This window comes from Molothrus ater, chromosome 3 (genome assembly GCF_012460135.2).
Source record: "Molothrus ater isolate BHLD 08-10-18 breed brown headed cowbird chromosome 3, BPBGC_Mater_1.1, whole genome shotgun sequence".
NCBI classification, from domain to species: domain Eukaryota; kingdom Metazoa; phylum Chordata; class Aves; order Passeriformes; family Icteridae; genus Molothrus; species Molothrus ater.
The window spans coordinates 9,106,766-9,125,574 of record NC_050480.2 but is presented as its reverse complement, the minus strand read 5'-3'; the positions used below and the strand labels follow the sequence as shown (position 1 = coordinate 9,125,574).

The 18,809-nt window shown below is 36.9% G+C and overlaps 1 protein-coding gene across 2 annotated transcripts in view; it reads right to left on the bottom strand.

Moving 5' to 3' along the window:
• TASP1 (taspase 1) overlaps window positions 1-18,809 on the bottom strand; it is a 78,965-nt gene that overhangs the window by 31,445 nt on the left and 28,711 nt on the right. Inside the window, exons 8-11 of one of the 2 annotated variants that reach the window (XM_054514360.1) lie at window positions 16,276-16,382; window positions 15,150-15,233; window positions 9,489-9,608; window positions 8,458-8,536 (exon numbers count right to left, since the gene is read on the bottom strand). In XM_054514360.1, the coding sequence (XP_054370335.1) occupies window positions 8,458-8,536; window positions 9,489-9,608; window positions 15,150-15,233; window positions 16,276-16,382 (390 nt within the window). The remainder of the gene's footprint in view (window positions 1-8,457; window positions 8,537-9,488; window positions 9,609-15,149; window positions 15,234-16,275; window positions 16,383-18,809) is intronic. The other variant, XM_036380823.2, reaches the window with a different exon arrangement.

Below are 18,809 nucleotides of genomic sequence, written 5' to 3'. Positions count from 1 at the left end.
AGTAACATAATTTTAGAGGTTTCTTTCTCCTATCAGCTGCTGTATCTTGTCTTCATACTAGCAGGGAAAATTTCTAAATTACTGACCTACTGCCAGAAAAAACACCTGCAAACAAAGTCCTGTCCAATTCCTAAAGCACTGATCCTAGAGGGCTCAATGGAGCACATTCCTGCTGCAGATAGAATATCCTTAGATGATTTACCTACTAAGAAAATGCAATGGAAATTTTCCAAAAGGTTGAAACTTTAGTAAATTTGGGCAGGTTTCAAAGATAATAAAAGAAATTCAACATGCAGACACACTCATGTCTAAAGCACCTTCCCTAAAGAAAGGTAGCAAAACACATCTCTAAGTTTTTAATATGGAAAAAATAAACTAAAATCACTCCAAAAAACAACTCATTCAGCTTTTCTACAATTTTACAGATAAGAAAAAAAATGGTTAGAGAAATAAGGATTCATTCATTTGGCACTGTAAGTTCTAAATAGTGGTAAATGGCAGATAATTTATTTTAAAAGCTTTCTGTTTGAGTTACTATGAACAAAAATAATTTCAGATGTATCTCCAAGAGAGGTTAGAATGAAGAAAAAAACATAGGTCCCTTAAAGAGGATGTACTTTTTACATTCTTCACTACATTTAATACATTTGGAAAGATTAATCTCAGTTAAGCTGTAAAGAAAGAAGCAAACACTTTTGCCCAGGCCTTCCTCAGAAGCTTTGCTGCTACTGATCTCTGTAAAAACCCTACACCTCTCTAAACTACATCACTTCTGTCATACAAAACTTACAGGGAAGAAGTATGACAGTAGCTTATGTGTTTGCTAACTAAAGGTATAAAATCACTTTCAAATCCCAGAAAAGTGTTTAAGACATAGAAAGGGAGTTCAGTCTGCCACCATCTTCAATTCCCTTTCTATCCTTGCACCTATTTCAAGGCACTGGCACAAGGCTCAGCAGCAGGGACAGGACCAAGTGTCCAGAGCAGCAGCTGGTGCTGCACAGCTGCTGGCCCTGGTTCCAAAAGTGCTGCTCAGCAAGCACTGAGCCTTCTGCTGGAAGCTACAGCGTCCACAAGCCTGTGACCCTTCAAGCCTCATAGATATTATAATATCAAGCCCAATTAAAATTTCAATAAGCCCTCTGATTATTGTATCCATCCAGTTCTGCTTCCCAGCAAGCCTTCCAAAGGCAATTCAAACAATCATTGTGATCATTCTGAGGACAAACCCCTCAGCTGTGAGCACTGCAGAACCTGTGTTTAATTGATTAGCTTCTCCATGCTACCATCCCCACCAATCATTTCTGCCTTGGGCTTCCTCTCTCTTCCCCAGACTTTGGTGGTGCTGAGTTAGCTCACATGCTACAGCACTGAGTCCTCCCAACTGCATCTGGACACACAGGCTGGATGAGCTCTTGACAGAAACATTCACTTCATAGGTAAATACTGATCTGCCTGGAGATAGAGCTCCCCTTCCTCCACCCGACCCTCTGGTTCACAGTAACAATGACATAACTCTTCTCCATTTGCTTCATCTGTGATGCATTAAATTACCTCTTATTCCCCAAATCTTACAGAACCAGACTGATTTTGAGAGATAATACATGTGTCTACAAAGAGATTAATTGTATCATAATATCTATCCCACACAGTGTAGCTCAAACAATCTGTACAGGATACAAGATGAAATTCCTCTGGGCGTTGGGAGCATGGACTCAGAAGGACTGGCCAGACAGACAATGCTGCACTTGTGTGTTATGTAAGGGCTAACAATACATGCAAGTTTGAAGCAAGCTTTATCATCACATTATAAATGTAATTCACTGGCACAAGCTGCTCAGAGAAACTGTGGATGCCCCATTGCTGGAAGTGTTCAAGGCCAGGCTGGATGGAGCTCTGAGCAGCCTGGTCTAGAGGAGAAGGTATCCCTGCCCAGGGCAGAGGGGTTCCATCCATTAAGGTCCTTCCAACCCAAACTATTCCATGATTCTACAAAACAGCACTGGCCAGGTATTCATTCACAGGATCCTAACACAGCCACTGCTGCCCTCAACAGAAAGCAATCACAAAGTCAAAGTTATGCATTACAAGTCAATTTATTGGCATTAAAGCTTCCCTGAAAAGTATTTACTCAGTAGATTTGCACATCACTGCGGTTTGTTTGCAAAAGGACTTTTCAAGTAGGAACCTACAGACCACTGGCTGCCATAAGGAGCCCAAAATGCTGGCTGAGGGCATAACTCAACAAATAATTTAACAACCATAGCCCATCTCTGCACAGGTGTCATTCCTATTCCATCCTATTCCACATTGCCTGCAAAAGCAGCCATGAGACACACAATGGCCTGCAAAGAATGACTGATGTGAACACAATTTGAGCAGGAAAAGGTGGGGCAAGGAAAAGTGAATATATTAATTCCCTTATTGATGTCAATTTCAAAAACAAGAGAAATCTCCTTGAGCAGGGGGCTGGACTAGACTTCCTGAGGTTCCTTTCAAACTAAACAATTCTGTGATTCTTCAAAACACAAAGTGCTATTTATCCTTCATGGAATGATGCATTAGGTGTACATATGTATATCCAACACAGCTTTTAAAGTACTGTGATCTAATCTCTAAAATGCCTTTATGAGAACAGAGGCCACTGCTTTTGTCATGAGACCTTAACAGTTTCCTAGGATCTTGGTGAATTCACCAACACAAGAAACTGGCAAGGAGGTTTACACAGAATAAATACAGTTTGTACATGTATGCCTAGAACACTGCTGTTTTCTCTATCTGATTGTCATTCCATTCCAGAAAAGATTCTGGGCAGGAGAGAAGAGCAAGACATCACTAGAGACTTCTCCCAGACAGAATCCTCAACTACACCTCGTAAAGAAATCTGGTATTTCCAGAAATCTGACATTCCTTGTTTGTTAGCATCCTTAATTTTTCTGAATGACTTCAACATATGTCAAGTTTCTGCTTCTTCTCTGGGATCATAAATTAGGTTGTATTTCAAACCTCCCTAGGATAACCTATGTGCCTTTCTTGTATCAAATAGTCTCTTCAAATAAATTTTAGTAAAAGCTGGAGATTTTGCAGCTTTGTGTCACAGAATTTCTGCATTTTGTAAATAATGCAAGACCTCTATCTTCAGAAATGCAGTATTAAAGGTTTGCTGGCTACAATGGCTGGTACCTAGACACAACACACACCCACCCTTTGTATGCTTTCTATTTCCTGCTCTTGTTAAGATGAAAGAAATGCAAGACATTTTCAGTCTCTACACTTTCACTCAAAAATCCACTTGGGTTTAATTTTCAAAGTGTCCTGCATTAGCTGTTACTGTAATTTTATATTTATCTTTATATTTATTGTTAAAGTTCTGCATTTCCAAAGAGAATTAGTATTTCTCTCCCAGGAAAGTTACAGCCTGCCTCTTACCCCAGCAGTATTGCTTTTGGCACAGTTAGTGAATGAATATTCATAATCATCACAGATATTCCAACTGAGTAGGAAATTCAGTGTCACATTGACATTATTTTGAATGAGAAGAATATGCACAAAGTCTTTGATTCTTATTATGCTCAGGAAAAAACAGGACATTTTTTCTTAAAGTACAGCCAAAAAATGGACTATTGCTTCTCCTGTGGCTGGGTTTTGTTCACAAATGTTTTCCCTCCAAATAATACCCATCTTCCTGTGTTTACATTCATATACCAGCAAAAAACACCCACTAAAGAGCTCCAAGCAGCCTTACAAAGTGTTCTGGCCTCTTTTTGTGGGGAGGTGGTGGGGGTGCTTAAAGGGGAGCCTGTTTTGTTTGTGTCTGTGTGCACACATGCATGGAAAAGCTTTTAAACACCACAGATTTGGCTTCTTCTACATTGATCCAAAACCCAGTTTAGCTGTTAATTACATTTATACTAAATAAAGGCCATTGGTCATACTCATCTCATTTAACATCTCATTTAATTTCACTCCATCTCCACCATCATTCCTGCACAGAATGGCCCTTGCACTGTTACTGCCCAGGTATCCTGGGTGTGCCCCTAACACAACTGCAACATTCTTTGAATTTCTTCCATTTTAATACTGCTTTGGAGATACTTAAATTCCTGTAATGTTTATCCTTCAGCTGCCAATTAAGTCCCAAAACTATTTTTTCCCAACCAAAAGATTAATTTTAATATAAGTCAGTTTATACATGAAAATGTCTCAAAAAGTTGATGAGAAAAAAATCAGAAAGGTTTTACTTGTTTATACAGAAACTGAATTTTAGACTGAGAGTTACAGAATAAACCTTGGATTTAGGGCCCCTTAAACTCACAGTCATTCCTAAGTTTCACCATCTCCCTCACTGTGTTTTTAGAAAGCCTCCATCTTTTGATTTCAGTTGTCCCAGGCCCTGTTAAGCTATAACCATAAAATATGAGTTTTACAATATGCTGTATTTTGCAAACCTTGAAGTAACTTTTGAAAAACCAAGAAAAAAAAAAACACACAAAAAAAACCCCCAAAACCACCAAAGACAGTGTGTTCAAACAACATGGTCAAGTGACTGTTAGAGGTATGAAATTACCGTGCAAAAAGCTGAAGTCGTGCCTAAACAAGAACAGAACCACCACCTTTGGCACATTCAGCATAAAAAAATGACAAAAATAGCCAAAAATATTTAAGAAACAATTTGCTAAAAGGCATAAAAGCTAATACCAAATCTTTCCTGAAGAGGTAAAGGCAGGAAGCCTCCCAGCAGCTATAGGGCCAACAGAAGATCCAATATTTCTTCAAATAATACACAAGCATTGAAAAAAAGCTACAGGAACTTGGGATTACTTTTGAATACTTGTGTGGTGACATCTTCCCCCAGCCTCCTTTTTTTTTAATGAAGCAGGTACTTAAAGACACTGAAGTTTCAATTGGAGGACTTTAGAACAAAATTAATAAAAATTCAATAATAAAGTCTGCTGTATTATTAACTGTGGCATTTAAACTAAAACTTCCTTTTCCAAGGAAGTTTCTACAAAGGTAATCACAGAATAAAACTATTCCCAGCAAAACTAAAATATCTGGTCTTCTAAGAACAGAAAGAAATAAGAAATCTTGAGAAGTCACCCTGACCTATTAGAATATATATATATAGAATATATCTCTAGTTTATAAAGTCTCAATATCACAAATTGCCAGAAGCCTGGATAGTGCAGTGAAGGTGCTTTTCCCAGTCCTGTACTTTGCCCTGGAGAACTGCAAACACCCTTTATCTGAGACAGGTCACCAACCTGTCTGGAGCTCAGGTTCAATGTGTCCATTCCATGTGGATTTCAGAGTGCAGGAGTTTGTACTCTGCCTACTCTGGATTACTATTCCAAACTCTACTTTCCCCACACCCCAGGTTTCCCTAACCTGTTCAGTCTCTAGTTGATCATCACTTCCAAGACCCAAAGGCATGAACAGTTTCTCAAGTATGGAGTGCAAACAGTTTACAAAACCTGACCTTCCAAATTGCTTGTATGAAACTGATGCCAAAGAATATCCCTTTTCATGACTGAATATGGAGCCTGATATAACAAACTCTCAAGGCTTAAATTTCTATTCTCAGTGATCACTAAAAAGAAGTTGAAAAGTGGAAACCAGCACAAAAGAGAAACCTTTTATTTCCCAAAGAATTATTCAGCTAAAATGATTTGGTTTAACACACACTAATACCAAATAATTTTGAGGATACTTTTGATAAAGCTTGTGGGGAATTAGAGTTTAACTTTTTATTCAAGATTTTATTTTAATTCCAAAAGTGATTTGATGAGTCAGCTATTCTCTGAAGTCATGTAACAATAAACATTAAACATTACTCAATGCCCACAGCAACCACTGTCTAATTTTATTCTTTTTTTTCTTCTCCCCACAAAATGGAAAAAATTTCCTGTAGAAACTAGTAGATTTGTGCCAAATTCATGACTCAAAGAAAAATTAAAATAAATAGACACGTGAAATTAAAACAACAAAATGCTATATTGTGAAAACCACAGAAATTTAAACTGATTGTAGGTTTCTCTTATGTACATCTTTTAAATACATTTATATACAGGTGTAAATGTCTGAATGTAAAATGGAACATAAAATGACTGTGCATGTACACAGTTTTTATTTATACATAGCACGAAAGTTGTATTTATTGCTGATTTTTAAAAAAAATGTTAAGACAAAACCTGTTTGGAAACCTCCAAGAGGGGGGTAAAATCACTATTACAAATACAGTCTAGTCTGGGTTTAGCTACATCAAGGGACAGTGGTGATATTCTGTTAAGAAGCATTGCTCATCTTGAAGCTTTCTAAATCAAGGCATCTTCTAGAACTCAGACAGTACATTTATTTTCTAAATATTTAACAATGACATATCTTAATGCATTATTCTCTTCCTTGGCCATGGCAGTTTCACCTGAATATTTGCAGATGTTTATGCCCCCATTCCCATGTCTTGTTGAGATCCAGCCAAGCTGCAAGTTTCATTCTTTCAACTTCTCCTACAACTTAATTTTCCATCCCTTTACTCCTTAATTAAATTCACGGTTCACATCGTTGGATGTTCATATTTTAAACAAGAGTCAGGCATCAATACATTCTAGAACTGCACTAAACATAAAGTACATTATAAAATAAAACATTATGAGCTTCTGAAATGGAAAAAAGAATGGTATTGATTACAGAGGAGTTCTCACTTCCTGTAAACATTTCGATCTCGCTCTCTCTCACAGACATACACATACTTTAAAGGAAAACCAGAAACAAGAGTTTAATTAAACACCACTAGTCTGAATTTCAAATCCATGAATGAACAGATGGCCACACTTCACAATCTGCCAGCAGGCCACTCCAATTAACTGGGACTGGGATCAGGGTAATGTCATGGAAGCCAGAAGTTTTGAACCAAAAAAAATCCATATATGGGAATTTGTGACAGCTATAAATAGTATAACATTGAAGTATTTAGGATTATACAAAAGTGGTACCAGCAAAAAGAGAGAAGGCTAATATTTCAGACTATCATTAAATCTAGCCATCTCCTGTGAGGGCACCAGGATGCTTGTCAGTGCTCACATGGAATTCAAATCCAGCTTTGCAAAGAACAGCTTTAAAGAAGTAAATAAAGTTGTCCACCTCAGCTCTTCCACAAACAATCTCTAATATTGGACTTGTGCTCACTTATTAATTAAAACATGGTTCCAAATACTTAAATGTATTTGGTTACTCAGTAAGCATTTATTAAGCTAAAATCAGTGTGGTGTCCCTTGAGTAAAATTGTCTTCTCACACTCCTGGGTTCAGTAAAACCATCCCCTGAGTAAGCACCAAAAGGGACATCTGCTTTTACTGACATCAAACTGAAGGGTGAACATCTACACCAATTTTCAACAGTGCAAGGCAGACACGAATACAGAGAAATAAAAGCAACACAGGATATTCCTGATGCTCTTCAGCCTCTCTCAAATTTTAACTCTGCAATCTGTCCACCTTGCTCCCCTCACTGTTTCTGCAGCAGGACTCCAGCTCTGCAGTGCCCATGGGATACAGCTGACATTATCTAAATCTGAATTCTGCACGTTTTCCTCACCTCTCCCTACACTGGATGCTGATAACTCTGACCCCTGAGCAGTGGCAATACCATAAATTTTGCAACCTGACATAAGCACCTATGAAAAAGTGTTACAAGTAGTTTTACTGATTGAGGTTGTTCATAAAACAAGTGGGAGGAACAAAAAAGTAAAAGCAACTCCTACATAACTTCACCTTAAGACTTTAGTGTTCTGCAAGGCATCAAATAAACACAATATTTTTGTGTGTCAAGGACCCTGAGCTTTCCAAAGAGAACAGAAGCTCTCCTAATTCTTACATCACTTTCACAATTGCTGAATAAATATTTCCTGATACACTTATTCCAGTATTTTGGTATTACCTTTTCCCTTTCCTTTCAGAAGGAAAAAAGAGATGAAGAAAAAATTCACTTAAATGCTCACCTGAAATAGTAATTAAATATTTTTGAGGAAAAAATGCTGCATGTAGCATTTCTGTATCAAAGGACCCTCTGATTATCTCAGTACTTTACACAAGGCTTCCATTCCCAGAGGTATTCTGCATTTAATCCAATACTGGGCTAATAAGCACTTCTTCACAGGAGGACAGGCTCCCTAATACTTAACAAATATAGCACATCCTTTCAGTGCAATATGAAACAGGATAAAAATTCCCATAGTAGCTAATTAACTTAAAAAGGGCAATATAAGCAACCAACAAGAGATCAATTCATGGATTTAAATACAATATTGACACTAATAAATGATACAAATTAAATGAAACAAATAAATAAATGATACAAATTTAGAATATAGTCTGGAAATTATGTTGGTATTTTAAATTTACAAACTAATTACAGAGGAAGATAGCAACTTCATTAAGTATTTATAAAAGTAGTAAATACCTGAAGTACTCACAGCAGTGGAATAAGGGTTATGAGCTCCTGTATTTTCAGCCCAGCAGCCACAACCATAAAGAGCTGCCTAAGGAAAGAAGCATATTGTTAATAAATTTTAAGTGTGTGAGATTTTTGCTATATTCCCTTTCTTAAAAACTGAAAATAGAAAAACAACCTCAAACCAACAATAATAACAAAAAAAAGAAATCCAAGAAAAATCCAAGTATTAATACAAAAGATGAATAAGAATATCATAAGCATATTGTCATTCCACTCCATTTTGCTACATCCTTTTACTATTCTTGAGATCTGAGTGTTTGTCATAGATACAGAATTCTAGCCTAGCTTAACAGAAAATGAGGGTAAAGATATAACCCTGCTCATATAAAGTCTCTTTCACTCTGCTATTCAAAAAACAAACAAAAAAAATCATAACTACATTTCAAAAGAGAACTGCTTTTTGGACAGTGGAAAATGTCAACAAAAAATACAGCTGTACAGCAATGGAGTACAAAATTTCTGCTGCACCTCAAAATCCCCTAACAACAATAAGGTGACACAGCATAAATATATTATTATTATAACATTAATAATAAATAGAACTATACATAATTGATAATCATAATTATATATAACACATCATAAATACCTGATAGGTTCTTTTACTACTTTTGTCACTTTCTCCAATTCACAAGATCATTTAAAAATTAATTAGGACCGCTTCCCTAAATATTGAGAGAAATCTTTTTTCAAGGCTCTAAGCATTTCAGAGACCATTTAAGGCCAAGAAATTAACTTACTGATATCTCTGTCAAAAGATAACTAACTACAGAACATCTTCCCTATCACTGGTTTATTACACTGATGGAGAACACTAAAAACACTTGCACATCAAAGCAGTGAAAATGTCTTCAGCATTTAACAGGAAGGAAGGGAGAACAGAAATTTGCTGTCACAGCTCTTGCTTTACACTACACCTTGACACTGAACAATCATTCCCAACCAAAAAAAAGAATTTGAAAATGTACAATGATCACCTGACCAACTCTTCCAGGGTGCTTCAGTGCTAAACCTCCACTGGAGACAGCAGCAGCCACATTTCCTTCTTGGTCAACAACAACTGCACCAACTGTATCCAAGGTTCCTGAGTCATTCTCCTGCAGGACACAAAAACAGAAAAAAAATCCTAGCAAAAATAGTATATTAAAGTCAGATCATACTCCTTAGGAGTGTGCAAGTGAGAGCCTAGCAACCAAATGGATTTGTTATCATGCACCTGTACCCACTGCCAAAAATCTTCCCAAAATGCTGCTTTGCCTCAGACAGGACCTTAATAAAACTTCTCCAGTAGCAAGAAGGTAATAAACATCTCAGAACTAATCCAATGCTTAGATCACCTGCTTTTACTCACAGAAGTGCCAGAAGTCATTTTTTCTTAGTGGTTGCCACTTGTCCACTAAGAAATGATTCAGCAACTGATGCCACATCAAAAGGCCTTTCCTAAAAGGCCTGAAAAAGCATTTTCAGAGGCTCTCTTCTTTGAAGATGTGTAATTTTTAAGAAATGAAATTAAAAAAAAAATCAAACAACCAACCCCCCACCCCCCCAAAAAAACCCCAAACCTACAAAGCACCACCAGAAAAAACCAAGCAGCTGTTTAGGATGTAAAGAGAAAATACTGATATTCTGAGCAAAACAATAAATAGAAGCCTCAAGAAAAAAATCTCCCCTAGGACAGATTCCTTCTGCCAGACTTGTTCTCAGCTCAGGAATCTTTAGTGAGTAAAGCAATTTTACCCTTTGTTCCTATAACTAAAGGGTAACTAAGAGTGTCCTTACTTCCATGACTTCTGAGGTAGATTTACTCCCCCCAGGAGCAGGGGTCTTCTTTTACATCCCTCCCCCATTCCTTAATGCACCACACTAAGTCTCTCTTAGAGAAGGAACAGTTTTCCCCTCTCTGCCCAGGCATGGCCCAGGTTCCCCTCTCTGCAGAACCCAGGGCAAAGCACTCAACCCTCATGCTCCACCACACACACAGCATGCAGTGTACAGAAAATAAACCAAATAAACAGAATTGATCCATCATCCATCACCTACTCCAGAGATGCACGCTGGTGCTGCACAAGCCTCAAGCCTCTTACACAGACTTACCCAGTGAAATAATGCCAAAGGTTATTAAGGTTTTCATATAAATGTGAATTTTCTGGACTAGAATTCAGAGGGAGGAATTAAGAAAAAAAAAAAAAAACAACACACCATTCAGCTTCAAATTATCAAGTTCCCATCATCAATTAAAATTCCCTTGGGCATGCTGTGTCACTTCTCAAGTATGGTTTCTAGTACTGCAATGCTGATGATACTCTGGCCACACTTAATTTAAGAGAAAACACTTGGGTTAATTCTGTGTCAGTCTCAAAAGGAAAAATATGCAGTACAGTCAGTCTCAAAAGGAAAAATATGCTGCCATGTTCTACAGTACTTTTCAAGCAAGTGGAACTCCTAGGCAGGAGTTTCATCCCTGGCTTTCACCCAGAGAAACAGGAAGTTTCTTCTCTGCACCTACACCTAGATCTTCCCTGACAAGTTCTGCACTCAGATGCTGGCACTGACCACACTCAATATAAAACAAATTAATGTCCCAACAATAAAGCAGAGTAACTGCTTAAAGACAGACAGGGGTGAGAAGCTAGAGATCCACAGTTTCAACTGGTACTGGGAAGAAGGGTAAGCTGAAAAACGGCGGAAGGAAGGATCAGGGAGGGTAGGAAAAGTAGAAACAAAAGGATTATGGGAGCAAAGTGGATAAGAAAAGAGCCAGTGCCCTTCCAAGTTCTAAAGATGAAAGAATATTAAGGAACCCTTTTTGAACATCTCATGTGCAAATGTATTTTCCAGCTCCCAGGACTCCCAGACACAGCCTGAGCTAAAACAAACCCAGTTCAAACAATACCACTCAGGGGACTGAGAAGACCTTAAGCAGCAGAGCAGGCTGCTCATGGGACAAGCAGATTCCCATCCTTGGAGATTTCCAAGACCAGACCAGATAAAGCTCTTCCCAACATGAATTCTCTCATGATTTCTCTGTACAGAAGAACTACTATGATACAGGTGCTGCTATCTACCCCCCTGTCCTCCCTTATCAAAGAATTTGATAATAATATACATATAATTGATTATATATATATATTTAATGTATAAAAATATATAATATATAAACTATAATATATATCAAATATGTATTTGATAATTATATATATATATAATTTCCTCTTTTATCAAAGGAAATTATACCCACAACAAAAAACTTAATTAATAGACAGCCACAGATATAAAAATCTAGCCTATCAAAGTTAGTTTGAGGCTGGACATCTTTTCTAAGGGAAGCATTGCTAAGGGAAGGTTGAGGTGGCCCACACATCCTTCTGAAGAAATCTCTATCTCTGAAGCAAGGGAATTCTGTACTTTTCTTCTCAGTAAGACAGGTATGGGGCACGGGGAAAGCAGGACTGGTTTGTGATTAAAAAAAAAGTCACTGATATATAGGTGATGCTGTATTTTCTTTATTCAGGAAACTGAAAATCAGCAATGTTATATTCCACATCCAATGGGAAAAAAAACATTGTCAGCATCTTCTACATATGTGAACTGTACTGGCAACCCTGATTTCTGGACCAGTAAATAAAGAGCTCATCACTATTTAACAAAGGAACTTTTTGTACATCTCCCTATAGAAAAGCATCGTGTGCCTGAGGAGTCACTGCAAGACTGCACCTGCTGAGAAGCCTTTCAGTGTCACACATTTCATCTCTCCAAATCACATCAATGTTGAAAGGCAGAGGATCCTGCCAAGCTAGTGTCAGGACAATAAAAAAATATTTAGAAAATATTAGAAAGTATGATTTAGAAAGTATGATAAATACTACAATTCACAAAGTCTAAAATAAGACCAAACTTTATACAGGTCCGATAGGGACTAAACAAGATCCAGCTTGTTTGTCCTTACCTTTCTATTGATTGATTTACTTAGCTACTTACATTTTAAAATTTTGCAGGTTCTAAAGGAAACTTGGTGAAATCTGTTACCAAATTCTGTATCTGAGTTCAGTTACTAAATTATACTTGTCCACTGCAAAAGCAGTTTGGGGTTTTAACAATGCAGTATTGCAACCTAAATATAATCTATTATGTAGTTAATATTTTGCATGGAAAAAACTGAAAGTCAGTGTTATAAATCAGACCTCACATTACTTAATTTGCACCTTGCAGCATGAAAGAAATTAATGTATTAAACCATGGTCCAAATACTAAGATTTTGCTAAGAACATGCACACAAAACTGAAAGATGCTCACCAGCACAAATGCAGAGTTCTAGCAAGCATTTTTAAAAACCCTTCTCCCCTTCTGCACATTAAAAAATTGTAAATATTCATCACTACAAGCCCCTAAGGAAGCAATTAGCAGATTAGGAGAGCTCTACCCAGTGCCCACTGAAAGATTCTACACACAGGGTCTTTTCCCTCTCCACTTGAGATAGTTTTGAAATGCCATGGAAAGTAATTACCATTAAATCTCACCTTTGAGTATAACTGACAAAAGACAAAATTCATCAGATTGAAGCAACTAACATTTACATGCTATTACCCAACTTTGTAATTATACAAAGCCTGATCAACAATGCCAGCCTTTCCAGTTTAACAGTTGTTTGGGGTGTAAAAAAGAACATTTTGTTTGATCCTCATGTGCAAGATGAGAAAATTATTCTATACTGTATTTCCACAGATAAAGCCAAAACAAAACACCAAAACTTAACTAGAATGGGTGAAAATTATTTAGGTTTCTTTTTCCCTATTAAATGGATTTTGAAGCATACTTTTGAAAACCCTAAGGTTTTATTATCAAAGACCATTTGCACACAAATGTGAGGTAGAACATTTATTTCTTTTTTAAGGAAATTTCCAAACTGCAAGACTAAATAAGACAGACACTAGGATAGTTGCCATAGTTGACTGCTACACTTACAATTACCTGTACATAGACAAAAATATTTTCTAAATCTGTTCAGTCTTAATACAGTAACAGAAGCACATGGAACTGTTGATTCCATGCATATAATTCCAACTGATGTATACATATGTCAGTACCTATGTTGAACTAGGTAAAATCCAAGCCAGTTTTAATAAAACTCAAGTTAAATAATGTTATTTATAGAGTTAAATAACTAGGTTATAAAATACTAACTTACAAATACCAATTTCTTCCAAAAAATCACGTGTACTAGGGATTCTTAGTCACTTATTCAAACCAAGAAGAGGACAACTTTTTACATATTTGCTGAGATCACTTGTAAAAGTGATCTAAATTTTAAATCTGTATTTTTATTTTTAAACCTGTATTTTTCTTTCCAATAGCAAAAGACAAAGTAAAATTAGGGCTTCTAGCCAAACTCTGCTAAGCTATTTTCAACAACAATTTCCTCTGGTGAAAGACAGACTAACAGTAAGCAGGCAAATATTTACTTCTGATATTTACTGGTGCTTGAGGGGAGAACTTGAGAACGGCATCTGGCTGAATGAACACATCATAGACACCCCCCATGAGAATGTTTAGTTAATTTTTGTTTGTGTGTGAATTATTTCTTAGCTATGTAAATCAGGAAGACTCTGCAACTTGAAAAAGACAAAAATTTTACACCTTCAAAATTTGGTGAAGTTATTAATGGATCTTCCTGGATGCAAATGCATAACCCTCTGCAAAAGCTACATAGAGTGAACAAAGAAAAACACAGAAAAAACTCCATTTAGCAGGAAATAAAACTCCTGTAGTAAGTTACACTGCCAAGTTTTTCCATACAAACTTTGACAAATTTAAACAGCCTCATTCTTTTTAAGGTTGGTATCATCACATTTTTATTGAAAACTACTTTTTAAACCTGTATTTTTCTTTTTAGCTGGTGATATTATCAGTAGCTCAAACTTCCAAGTAATTTCAGTTTGTTTTGGTCACAATAATGTGTCTTCACACTGGTCTATTAGTTCTGATCCCATTCAACTCCACCTTGTTAACATCCTTTCTACCTTGCTCTGCCCACAGCCTGCAGCACTGACAGAGGCACACAGGCTCAGCTGCAGCACAGAGTTGAAGTGGGTGAGTCAAACCAGAAAATAAACCAGCTCTGAAGTCCTTCAGGGGAAAAAACCTTCCTGAAAGGAATGGTCTGCAGCTCCAGAGAAGCACAGCTGATAAAAAAGTGACAGGAGTATTTATCAATTAAAATAACTTTGACAAGAAGATTAACTTCTAATTACTCAAGTATTTAAATGGTTTCAAACCAGTTATTTTTAAACCTTTTATGAGAGCACAGCTTTGACAGCGTGAGTTTTAGGGCAACAAATCACATGAACAAATCACATGCCTCATCTTAGCTAAATGACTTTTTTCTTCTAGTTTGGGGAGATATATTCTACTTTTTTTTTTTTTTTTTTTTTTTTTTTTTTTTTTAGAATTTGATTTTTCATTTCTATTTAATTTGGAAAAACTACTGAGAAAACCTTACTTCCTGTAAGATTGCAATTATCCTACACTCTGTGGATAGCAGGAGAATCCCATATGGAGAGCATGGGCTGGTTTTCATCCCTGCTCCATGGATAGGATGTGCCCAGACAGCTGACAAAACCAGTTGTTACTGGATTACTCACCAGGGAGAAGAGCTCTATCTCACCACCTCCTTTACCCACCACCACTGGGAATCTCCCACAAGCTCTGCACAGGACTCTGGAGCCCTTGAAATTTCAAACTGCAGGTTGGTAAGCTCATGCATTGGCTTCAAGCATTGACTTGCCCCTTATTACATGAACAGCAAAACTGCACAGGGACCCCTCCTCTCCCCAGGAACACTTTCACACTCCCAGGCTCACAAGGAGGGAACTGAAATCCTGTGAACAGGAAAAGTTCCAAAATGAACAACTAACTTCCATGGCTCCCCCATCTGTAATTTCTTCACAAATCTTAAATCCTTGAAAAAATTAAAATTAGCACCCTGCTAGAGAAAACATCTTATCTAAGAACACAGATGCAAATTGCCTAATTTATCACTGTTTGCCTTTGCAGACTTCAGAGAATACACTTTTGCTAACAATTCTCTGGGATTTATACCTTATTTAGATCAATATATGTAACTATGCAGGAGTCAGACAGCAATGCCCAACCCAAAGGCCTACAGGCCCCAGATAAAGCACAGGCATTTAATTTAATGACCCATACTTTGATACTCAACATCAAACACAAATACTGTAAATGACATTCTCACAGGTTACCAAAGCTCTACACTTACACAAAGAATGAGGGGAACAGGGAATCTCTGGTAGTTTTGTAGCACAGGTAATATGGGCCAGGTCAATGCCAGATGCATTCACAGATGCACATGTTACCTACCTGATATTTCAAATTTCACCAATTCCAGTTCCATAATGCAGTGTGCTCAGGAGACACTAAAAAGTGGGAAACAGTGACAGAGATCCCAAGCTAAAGAAAATGTTTTTGGTAAATAATTATCTGTTCGTATTTACATTTGTCATATTTCCAGTTCAAAATGAGCAAAATATTTTTCTTAGCACCAGCAAGATATAAAGTGATGGTTTGGTTTTCAAATAGCAAGGCAGAAAGTTTTAACTGCACTAAGGTTTCATTATATCATCTAAACATTAGGATGGACAAGGAGAACAGGCTTCTGAGGCTCCATCAGTCTTATCATATAAGACATGAAGTTTATTAGCAGTCAGCTGTAAGTTTAGGACGACACAAGAATTTGAAACAAGAGCTAACCTTTTCATTTGATTGTCTTCTTTTCTTTAGTTGAATGAGATCTGTTTCCACCTTTTCGGCCAACTCCAGCTTCCTCTTGTTCCTCTTAAAAGCTGCTAAACTAAATCCTATAAAAATAGTTCAAAAGCATGTAACTAAGTAAAATTTACTTATTTGAAGCAAATATTGAAAAGTTGACATTTTGAAGGACACATCCCCCACTTCTTTACTGATGCAAAAATGCATCAATAAAAAGCCAAAAACTAAGGATTCAAGTTTCAGTACAAGTTGTTCACATCTTTTCCTAAGTTTAAAAGTTCTACTATTGCTCAGCAACGGTGATGAGTAAAATATCTGGTAGAAACACAGCATGAACACAGGGAAGCTGGTCTAAATATCTTTGGCAATGAAGCAGCACTGCACAGAAGAGAACAGAGTAAGTGGCTTGTGTTAAAATTGTTTTTGACTGCTGACAAGTAAATAGATACCATGTGAGCTCATTCTGATAGCCATGAAATTAGGTTACTATTTTATTACCTTAATCACATATCTGTATGTTTACCCATATATTTAAAGCCACACACAAGTCTAGCAGTAGTTTATGCTCCATAATCCAGCACAGTCTAAAGACCACCTAGGTCTCAAGAAGACAAACATCTACTTTCCACATCTAAGCCCTACATTCAGAAAGGAAGTGCTCTCTAAAGTGGACTAAAAAATAAAATTGTTATGCTTAAGAGACCAAAATTACATGTTCCCATTTTAGAAGTTTCATTTCATGAACAAATTGCAGATATTGACATATTTAGTTTAAATTAGTTTTGACTCAATATCATCCCCAGGCTGTTTTAACATCCTCTGTAAAATGTAAAGAAGTGTGGAGAAAATGGCTTTTGTCACTTGTTTAACCACACCAAATCAAGCTATTGGGAGAACAGAGCAATTTGAATCTTATACAAGTAAGTCACAAATTCAATGGAAACTAAAAAGCACAGATTTTTCTATAAACTTCATTTTAAATGAAATTCTGAACCTAGTTACATCACTATTATTCAGAAGACTGGAACGTTAATGAAGTTTAGTAATAAACTCAATATTACAGAGCCAATGGAACCCAGAGCTTTCATTTACAATTCTCACAAAGTACACAGACAGTGAGCATTTTACTTTGAAACTTCTCCATACAGGTGTCTAATTCACCTAGTGAACTCTCTTTTAATCATGTTTTTAAGTATATAAAACTGGACCTTAATGTACACACAGTTAGCTACAGTTAGTTCAAGGATGTAACTCAAAAAGTAGTGAGAAAGCTGGCATTACTCCCCAAAAACCTAATGAATAGCAATTCTTTAAAAATGTAAACCCATATTAATCAGCCATCACCAAGAAAGGAATTCATGCTACTACACAGAGCTGATTACTGCAGACAACACATTTCTATGTTTGAAATGAGGATGAAGAGGTAAAACCTGAATACTTGATAAGAGGGAGCAGAAAAAGAATCATTTTAGTCAAGTACTAACTGTCAGTGGGAAGAAACAAACTAAAAATCTCTCACAGATCAAGAACTTTGTAAAGAGAAGTGCCCCAAAATAAACTAAGCCAGCACATTGTTTTTAAGAGAATTTTTAAACAGGAGAACTTTTAAGTTGACACAAGTTCACCAAGCACAGCAAATACCTATGGGCAGAGCCATTTGGGGTGAGTAAGAATGGTGTTGGCCTTGGTATTCCTCAAAAGCAGGATAAATATGCCTAAACCTGTTACCTGCTGCTGCCACTGCCTCCTGTCAAGCTGGGAAAAACATGGACCTAGAGAGGCCAAAGGGTGCAGGAGCCCACACATGCAAACCTGAACAGGTTCCTTGTACTTCAGAGCCCAATTCCAGCAGTGTCCTGAAGCCTTGTGCAGTATTTGCATCTTCACCAGCTCAAACACATGCACAAAGATCACATCAAATGCACACAACACATGGACTAGCTCCAAGCTGCCCTGCCAGCTGCACAGAGTGCTGCTATATGCCCTCTCAGCATCTCCTTGCTACTTTGGTAGCATATTTATCCTGCTATTTTTCCACAGGACACAAAATGTTTCATTCACTTAAGACTGCAATCCCTAGCTAAGCAATTAATTTTCAGAGGTTACCCTGTGCCTTAAGATAGTTTGTCTTTTCAAAACAGGAAAATACCTGAATACTTACTCTGAGTGATCTGCTAACAGTAACTTATCTGCACTGTTAATTCTAAGTGGTATCAGTAAGATGAGAAATATGGGGTAGAAAAAACATCATTATGAACAAAGTACACATCTCTTGGGCCATGTCAGACAGACAGATGAAGACACCTTTCTAGAAGCAATTAATGATGTAGGTTGGAAGAGATATTAGGAGGTTGTGGAGTCCAACCTCCAAAAAAACTCAAATCCAACTTAAAAGGATTTGTCAGATTCTGAGTATTTTCAACAATGGATATTTCACAACTCCTCTGGGCCTCTACATCAATATTTGATCAACCTCAGGTTTAAATAAATAAGGTATTCATTCATATTCTTCAGTT